This window comes from Vigna umbellata, chromosome 1 (genome assembly GCF_029865625.1).
Source record: "Vigna umbellata cultivar VRB3 chromosome 1, Vumbellata_1.0, whole genome shotgun sequence".
NCBI classification, from domain to species: Eukaryota; Viridiplantae; Streptophyta; class Magnoliopsida; order Fabales; family Fabaceae; genus Vigna; species Vigna umbellata.
In genome coordinates, this window is record NC_142165.1 from 80,796,965 (window position 1) to 80,806,723 (window position 9,759).

General features: G+C 33.9%; 1 protein-coding gene across 1 annotated transcript; it reads left to right on the forward strand.

Annotated features, from left to right (window-relative positions):
* The first annotated feature begins 3,622 nt into the window (after window positions 1-3,622).
* Window positions 3,623-6,774, forward strand: CYP707A4 (cytochrome P450, family 707, subfamily A, polypeptide 4). Its single transcript, XM_047309050.2, has 9 exons — window positions 3,623-4,011; window positions 4,145-4,469; window positions 4,677-4,826; window positions 5,282-5,530; window positions 5,636-5,722; window positions 5,811-5,889; window positions 6,006-6,112; window positions 6,192-6,310; window positions 6,403-6,774. The coding sequence occupies exons 1-9, from the start codon at window positions 3,809-3,811 to the stop codon at window positions 6,506-6,508; spliced, it is 1,425 nt and encodes a 474-aa protein (XP_047165006.1). The 5' UTR covers window positions 3,623-3,808; the 3' UTR covers window positions 6,509-6,774.
* Window positions 6,775-9,759: the final 2,985 nt, after the last annotated feature.

Consider the following 9,759-nt stretch of genomic DNA (forward strand, 5'->3'; position numbering starts at 1 on the left):
CATTCTATAATTTCCTCATATGTCTTTTTCACATTATTCATCTTCTAATTCCACATCTCCTTCTAGACCTAGCCATATTAATTGTTTTAAATGTTTAGGGCATGATCATATAACATCTTCTTGTCCTTATAAAAGGGTAGTGTGCATTAGGGAAGAAGAAATTGTCACTAATGAGTCTACCTCTTCCTCACCTTCACAAATTTATAACTCTTCTTTCTTATCTAGTGAAGAAAAAGAGGTCATGCTTAATTGTTTAAATGAAGATCTTCAAGATAAAAAAGAGGAGAGAGTAAAAAGAGAAAATGAAAGGAAAGAATGTGAAGAAAGAGCAAAGAAAGAAAAAGAAGCATTTGTGAGAGAAAAAGAGATGGCACAAATCCTAGTCACAAAGGAAGTGTTACTCAGGGCACCTTTTCCTTCCATCATTCAAATAGATCCAAGCCATGAGAGTGGAGTTTTTCAATCCTTTTACTCTTGTCCCTTTACTAAGTTTTCTTTATTTGTTCCAAAAGTATTTTGTACAAATCTCCCACCACTTTTTTCTCTTATTTCTAACTCTTTAATAACTATTTTCGAACCACATCTTGAGTTACTGAAAACACTATAAATGAACTAAAATTAATTTATTGAACTATTATAAGTAAACTAAACTAAAAATTAGTTCAGTTCAACTTGTCTAACTATTTTTTAGTTTAGATCAGTTTTTACAAAATATTTTATAGTTAATTACAAATTTTTATAATACAATGAAGTTGAGTACATTTTGCTCACTCCTGTAGATTTTGCTCACAAGGCTTACTTCTGGGTACATTATGCTCACTCCTAGGTATGATACCTTATCATCCACGAGTGTGCTCTGTTGGTCTGTATAAATATATATAAATATATATATATATATATATATATATATATATATATATATATATATATATATTTGAATTATTGACATGTGCTATGTCAGAACCCATTAAAAACACATCCAAAAACCCCAATTAATGGGATCCATGTGCTAAGAAGTGAGCGAGCGCCTCAATTAGTGGAGAACAGGTGGCTACAGGAGAGTGGCCGTTCGTTTTGGGCGACGACAGTATTTAAGGCCAAATTTCAAATGTCGTGCCACTTCTCTGCATGCCTTTCTTTTTTCCCCACCCTGCTGAAAACCATTTTCTCCTTCTTCTCTCTAAAATCTCCTCCTTCTCTTTAAGAAAACCTCACAATTTCTTCTTCTGATCACCTCTCAAGCACCTCTGGAACACTCCCGGCGTGAAGAACTTCCATTTAAACCGATCGATTTATGATTCTGAGCCGGTGAGTCTCTTTCTCTCTAGTGCGTTCGTTTAAGTCTTGCATGCAACCCTCTATTTCTAGTTGCCTAAGTAGATAGTATAATTCTAAGCGTTTCTGGTTTTCTATGTGGTTCAGTATTCCTAAAACGTGGCCGTCGGACGTTAAGTCTTTGGTAGTAGGGAGCTCTAATCCTGCATAGTTGAGCGTTCGGTTACGTGTCGAGGTAAGGGAAGCTTATATAATTTGATTTAAATTCTTGTTTGAACGTTGGCATGTTTGCATGATACGTTGTTTGATTATTTGATGAATATGAGATATGTGTGTACTGCTTGTTTGGACGTGTGGATGGATGAATGATGCATGTGGTGAATTGAGTTGAGATAGGGATTGATCGTCAACTGTAGTATTCTGAGTGAAGGTGGTAATCTGGTCGAGCGTCCGTCTATATTAGGTTCTCTTATACAAGGAATTATGGTAATAACGAGCGTGTTATAATATTATAATGTAAATATGAGTGATCAGCCTAAGTGTAGTTCTCCTTTAGACTTCCTGAACAGTTTAGTTAACGTGTCATATATTACTCAAGGTCGTAGACGTTATCGTTCTTTTCATTCAGAATAAGTGGTGGCTCAATTGTATATATATATATATATTCATTCGTTTTCTGTGAGTTTATTAGCGATCGGTCTTGGACCAATCTTTCAGTTTCAGTAGCGCTCGTTCCTAATAAGCACTTGGTCTTGGACCAGCGCTCGTTCAAAAGTGTTCGGTTTCTATAGGGCTCGGTCTTAAACCAAGCGCTAGGTCTTGTTTTCTGTAATATATGTGCTTAGAATCAGAGTCTTTATTCAAACTAGATAGTGTTCGTTAATTCATAGTTTCTCATCAGTATTATTATTTAGTATAAATCATGTTGGTCTTTAAAAAGTGTTCGGCCTAGAGTCTTAGTACTCGACCTAAGCTTTGTGGAGTCCGGTTTGAACTCTTAGGAGTCTGTTTATTGAAGTAGATGAGTAGTGCTCGGTCTTGTTATACCAGTCGTACTTGGGTTATGATAAGAACGTATGATCTTATTTCATTGGAATATGTGGATGATAAAGTCTGAGAGAATTTGAAATGTGATGTGTATGAAATAGTTTGATTATGAACGAGTATTCCAATGAGGGATATCTTAGAAAGTGGTTATTGATTGGTAAAGTATGAATGTGGACAAAGCTTAGCGGACGTTCATCCTGATATTCCATGATTGCTCGTTCTCATGTAGAGAGGAGTAAGTCATGTGTGGGAATGGCAGGAAGTCCTAGTCCATAAGGTTAACTTGGACGAAACAGATCAACCTCGGGTGGCAGCTGTTGAGGGTATCCCAGTTACTACATCACCCGGGTACACGAACGTCGTAACTACACAGGATTCATACAGTCCAAGCAGTCAGAGTCATGTGGTTGTTATTTGCATGCATGGATGTATGAATTATGATGTGGTCGTTGTTGGTTTTGTTATGAATGTTGTATGTTGTGATTGAATAAATTAAATTACATAAGCTTACCTTGTTTATTATTTTTGTCTGTGTTGTGCGTCCTGTCGTTGTCCTGTTGCAATGATCATCCGTGTGGATGTGAGCAGAAGGAGAAGAGCTGCTGGAAGAAGTATTGGAAGATGCGGCAGAAATGAAGACCGAACCTTAGGGACGTTCGGTCTGTTATTAGCTTTATATGTTGTAAGACCGTTCGATATAATTTATTTCGTACACCGTTCAGTCTAGTAGTAGTTAGCGTACGTTTTCAAATTTCCTGTTATTATGTAAGGCCGTTCGACCATAATAGTATCTCGTTTTATGTAGAACTGATGTGTAATATTATTAATATGTAATGATTTTCGTATATGATTTTACACAGTATTTTTTGGACGTTAGAAAGGATATGTAAAGCTTATTACCCGGTCTTGTTGGATATAGAGTCAACGGTGAAATCATGATATATAACACGTTTACAATGGTACAGTAGAAAAATTGATCTAGTTTTTGTAAGAATTCTCTCTGTTTTTTCTTTCTTTCTTTATATACAAAACACAAACTCTGAAACGATCGAAATCAACTGAGCCTGCAAAATCTTATCAAACATGAAAAATGACGTTTTCATTGCCTTTTTCCCATCGCAGTATTCGACACAGTAGTGATGGATGTTTTGGTAAAATATGGATTGACAAAAATGATGATTCTAGAGATTTCCACTTTAAATTTGATTATAGTTAGATAAAGACCTGTGCCCCCACCATGTTGCTGCCTCTATAAAACCCAAGCTTAACTCAAACGGATCATTCATTGACTTGAAAACCCTTCAAAGCAAACGCATTATTCTTCTTCCACCCATCACATTTCCTCATTTCCAGCCATAGCGTGAACTCAGACAGACAGAGAGAGAGAGAGAGAGAGAGAGAGAGAGAGAGAGAGAGAGAGAGAGAGAGAGAGAGAGAGAGAGAGAGAGAGAGAGAGAGAGAGTTTCTACGTGTGTGTGTAGTGTGTATGGAGATCATTGCGGTTTTCTTATGCATTTTCTTTTTCTTCTCATCCCTTCTTTCTTATCCATTAATAAAGAAGCAGAAGAAACCTCAACAAATACCTAAGCCGAAGCTTCCCCCTGGTTCAATGGGTTGGCCTTACATAGGAGAGACCCTTCAACTCTATTCTCAGGACCCTAACATCTTCTTTGCATCTAAGCAAAAAAGGTTCTTAATTGGCCTCATCATATATGATTATTTTTTCTTTTTTCATTTTTAAGCTTTCTTTTGCATGGAGCTTAAACGAAGGAACATGGTGGAGGTAGTGCTAACTTAGTTTTACAATTTCTTAATTAATCAGATATGGAGAAATCTTTAAGACACACATACTAGGTTGTCCATGCGTGATGTTGGCCAGCCCCGAGGCTGCACGTTTTGTGTTGGTGACTCATGCTCACTTGTTCAAGCCCACATACCCCAAAAGCAAAGAGAAGCTAATAGGCCCTTCTGCATTGTTCTTTCACCAAGGAGAATACCACACTCGCATCAGGAAGCTGGTGCAAACCTCTCTTTCTCCTGAAACCATTCGGAAACTCATCCCAGACATCGAAACCGAGGTTGTTTCCTCCTTGGAATCGTGGGTTTCCGCTGGACAACTCATTAACGCTTTCCAAGAAATGAAAAAGGTTGATATGATGTGTTTCGAGTTTGTGAACCTCATTTTGCTGTTGTAGTAGTAGTAGTGGGTCTACTTTCGGTTTATATCTTGTCTTATTCAATACTTTTATTGCATGGTGTTGAGTTTTGTTTTCATTTGTTGATTCCTTATTAATTTTCCTCTCACTGGGTCCTCCATTATTGTAGGTCTTACCTTAACTCTTTCTTCTTCGCAGTTCTCTTTCAATATTGGCATCCTCTCTGTCTTTGGACACTTGGAACGCAAATATAGAGACCAGCTTAAGGAAAACTACTGCATAGTAGAGAAAGGGTACAACTCTTTTCCAAACAGGATACCTGGAACTGCCTACTCAAAAGCACTTTTGGTAAGCTTTAAATGATGCATTTATCATTCACAAATGTTACATGTTACTAGTAAGAAATATTTACATACTTTTTTTATATTAATTTTTTTTACTCTCCTTCCCTCGATCACGTTTTTTCATTAAATTTTTTACCTCAAAAGACCAAGTACGGTAACGATCAGACTGACTACTTATTGGTCCACTGACATACTCTTTTAAACGTGATTTTTGTTGTTGATAGAAATATGTTAAAAATCACAATTTCGTAAATCTTTCTTCCTGTTAAATGGGTTTCAGACACTATTTTGTATTTATCTATAAATTTGAGTAGTTTATCAGGAAAAGTGTGTTAAACAGTGTGATAGTACTGCTTCTCTTTACAACTACTGGTCTGAGAAAATCATTTGATACTATTAGGATCAGATCCTGCGTCATTTTTTCTCTGTCTGATGAATATTTTTTGACATGATTTGAAGGCAAGGAGGAGAATCAGAGAGATTATAAGTGAGATAATCAGCAAGAGAAAGGAGCAGAGATTGGTGGATAAGGATCTGTTAGGCCACTTGCTGAACTACAAGGATGAAAAGGGACAAACGCCAAGTGATGACCAAATTGCTGATAATGTAATTGGGGTACTATTTGCAGCTCAGGATACTACAGCAAGTGTTCTAACATGGATTCTCAAGTATCTTCATGATGACCAGAAACTTCTTGAAGCAGTAAAAGTAAGACTTGTGTTTTTCTCCCAAAAAGATTTTGCAAATCCATGTAGGCCACCACAAGTGTTAAAAAGTTAGGCTAATTAATGAGTCAACGGAACTGTTTTGCAGGCAGAGCAAATGGCAGTGTATGAAGCTAATGAAGGGAAGAAGCCATTGACATGGAGTCAGACCAGAAATATGCCAATTACTCATAGGGTATGTATGGTATATAAAACATGATGCAAAATAATTTCTTGTCGTGGTTTGATCTGAAAGGAAACTTGGATCTTGTGTAACTTGGCAGGTAATTTTGGAAAGCCTTAGGATGGCAAGTATCATTTCATTTACTTTTAGGGAAGCTGTGGTTGATGTGGTGTACAAAGGTAAGAACTTGAGACAGAATATTCTTTTACCTGTACATTTATGGGGATTTTAATTCTCAAAACCTTTTACTATTTCCTACGTGATTGCTAAAATGTTGTTTCTTGCAATTGTCAAGGATATCTTATACCCAAGGGTTGGAAAGTCATGCCACTGTTCAGGAACATCCATCATAATCCAGAATTCCACCCTTCTCCTCACAATTTTGACCCATCAAGATTTGAGGTACATGCTGCAAACAAATTTCTCTACAAACAAATATATTCTCTCAAGATATATTAATTTCAATTGTATATGGGTGCAGGTTGCTCCAAAGCCCAATACTTTCATGCCATTTGGCAATGGAGTGCATTCTTGTCCAGGAAATGAGCTTGCCAAATTGAACATGTTCATTTTGATTCATCATCTAGTAACAAAATATAGGTAAAAGGTGTTTACATTGTTACTTAAATCTCTGGACTATGATGATGATGAAAGTGCTTAGTAGTGACAGTGTTGAATTATTTGGATGACAGGTGGGAGGTTGTGGGATATCAGAACGGAATCCAATATAGTCCATTCCCAGTCCCTATGTATGGTCTACCAACAAGATTTTGGAGAAACCAGTGGAATCAAAGATGATCATATCATAAAAGCTTCCTTTGTTCATCATATATATTCAACTTTTTGGAATTCCTTGCCACCCATTGATTCCTCCTCCTTAACCCAAACAACCTCACCTCCTATTTTAAAGCGAGGACCCAAACATTGGTCTCTTCTTCTTCCAAGTAACATCATGTTTATCCTATTTGTAAATGGTGGCATAGCTTAGTAAGTACAATTAATTAGTCTGAGTGTGTAAGTTGTTTCAATAATAAATGTTATCAACTAATGGTAATTTTAGTTCATCATCACCTCTATTCAATGGTCCTATAGTATAATATAATATCATATATATAAACTTTTCAAAATCAAAAACAAAGTCTTGGATTCCAGATTATCGATTTCAAGGTGTATGGTCCCCGTTTTCAAGATTACTCATGGATCTATGGTACGAAGTTTAGCTTCATTATGTCCTTCCGTCTCACTTCTCAAACAACCATTGACAATTTAAACTCAAAAACATAATACTAAAATGGATTCACAACTTGCATATATAGTGCTCAGAGTGAAGAAACAAATCTACCACCGATCTCGTGCAAAATTTTACATTACCGTAATGAACTCCAAAAGGCAATAACGTGGCTTCCTTAGTTGATCTTTCGTATTGCTTCTCGTAGTAGTCACAAGGTGTGACTGTGGAAAAGCCATGTGTTGGTGGTTTATTAGCCAGTTGAAAAAGGAGATGCCCTTGGCTAGAGGGATTGTAAGGCCACTCTAGGGCATGAAGGTTGTTCATGTTTGATGGTGATCATGCGGGGACCAAAATAGTACATCGACATTATTGGACATTGTGGATTGGTTTGGTTGGAGATTTTCAAGAGACTATACTGTGCCTTTTGCATTTGCACGGTGGACCAAAAATAATTTTCTCAAGGACACCCTCCATTCCTGTTGTACCAATAGCACTAAAAGTTTCATACACTTCTTTTATATGCTTCATTCTCACATGATATTTTCTCTCCCTTCCCTTCTCAATTGTTCAGTGCTATATATCTAACAAAAAGGTAGTTAATAACAACATCAACAATATTAATAATAATAATAATAATAATAATAATAATAATAATAATAATAATAATAATAATAATAATAATAATAATAATAATAATAATAATAATGTTAATGTGTTGGATAGGCTTAAATTTTCGTAAAGCAAAGCTGGACTATCCTCTCACGCCAACAACACAAACAAGCTAAGAAAAGAACTGCATTAACTACTACCATGTAATGCTGAACATTCTTTTCTGAAAATGAAAACAAAACGAACTCATCATTAGCCTTCAACATAATAATATTATATGAATTCTCATGAAAATAACAAAGGTTTAGGTACATCCTTTCATTTTTGCACTAAAAGACAAAAATTTAAAGAAGTCTAGAATTTGTCATCAATTTTGGCAATATTGACATAATGCTTAACAATACCCCTGTTATTCCAATATATAGAGCCTTCGCGCAGCTAGCAGAATCAGCTTCCCTTGGTTGGGTTTTCAAATAACATCCTTTAAAACCTAATTATATTTAAGGTTGCTTGATGCACAAGCCCCTCCTAGTCCTAATGAGGTTTAGGAAGGTTAAATATATACAATCTTACTCTTACAAAGGATGCAAGATTTTCAAAGGTTTCATCCTCAACAAATCCAACATATATAAGCTTTCATTCTAAATCTGCACCCGCAAGACAACATACATTGTCAAAACCAAACATGATAAATCGTGGACCACGTAAGCACAGAGATATGGGAGTGAGATTATAGTGACTTTGTTCCCAGAAAATCACTTACAAAAATATTTCAACTCATTGAAATATTTTGAAATATCAGCTAAAATGGACATTACTTGTTAGCATTTTAAAACCTCTCAGAAAAAAAAGACAAAATTGAACCACTTTTACAATAGAATAATCATTTTAAACAACTTATAAAAATAGGAGGACTACCTTGAAAAATATTAACTAATAAGAGAGTCAAAATAGATATTAAGCCTGTTCTTATTCTAATTAACTATAAGTCTCTAAATAATAGATTCTATTCTTTTATTATTATCTAACAATAATATCTAATTAATTCTAATAATATCTTAAGATATTTTTTAATTTGTAATAATATCAATATATCTTTTAATTTGTAATAATATCAATATATCTTTTAATTTGTAAATGCATCTATTATAAATATCCATTAATATCTTTTAAAATGTATAACAATATCAAATAATGATTTTTCTAATTTAATAACTTTTTCCCAAACTTATTTTTTTAGAAAATAAAATAAACCTTTAAATAAAAGTAACAAACTATTTTATCTTTTATTTAAAATAATTAATCACATTTATATATTTTCTTAGTTATTAAAACTTTTAAAATCTCACATTTCTCATATCCAAAACAATTTTCATCCCAGAACATATACTTTTTCTTATGATATGACCTATAAAATACTTAAAATTATAATTAACAAACACAATAACATATTCATACTTTAACCTACGCATAATTATTATAAATACCACACTTGCACGTAAAAACTTGCATATAAAACAAAAAAAAACAAAAATATATTATACATACAGTAAAATTCAAACATATGACTATCAATACATAATTAGAAATCTACCAAGTGTACTATCTTTCATTTTTATAATAATTATTTTTTTTAATTTTAAATTAGATTTTTATAACTATTAAATTTTTTAGATATCTAATTCTTTTGGTTGTTACTATCAGTGGTGACATAAAGGAGAAATTAAACCTGCAAAATTTGAAAAACTTATAATTTCATAACGAAAATAGTTGGTTTCAAACCAACAAAACTCAAATATTAACATCATGTTTACAAACGAAGTAAACATAACTACTAATACTCTCAAAATAGGTTGTAATTCGTGAGCCAACCCGGCTCATCACGGATTTGAGCCGAGTTGAGTTTGAAAAAAATATAATTCTTTTATGCGGGTTAGTTTTCAACCTCACTCACTTAAAACCCGACTCACCGAGTTAATTTAATTTAATTATTTATTATTTTGTGTTTCAATATTATTAGTTAGCATTTTTTTATTATATTGTAGATGATGATAAAGAAGAAGATGTTTCAAAAAAAATATTATAAATTTATCTATTCAAGACTCTAATATTATAAATGAAAAAGTGATACAAAAATTATCAATATTAAAAACTTATTTGTTCGTCTTTTGTACATGTTTTTGGATTACGCTGGGATTGTATGATACTT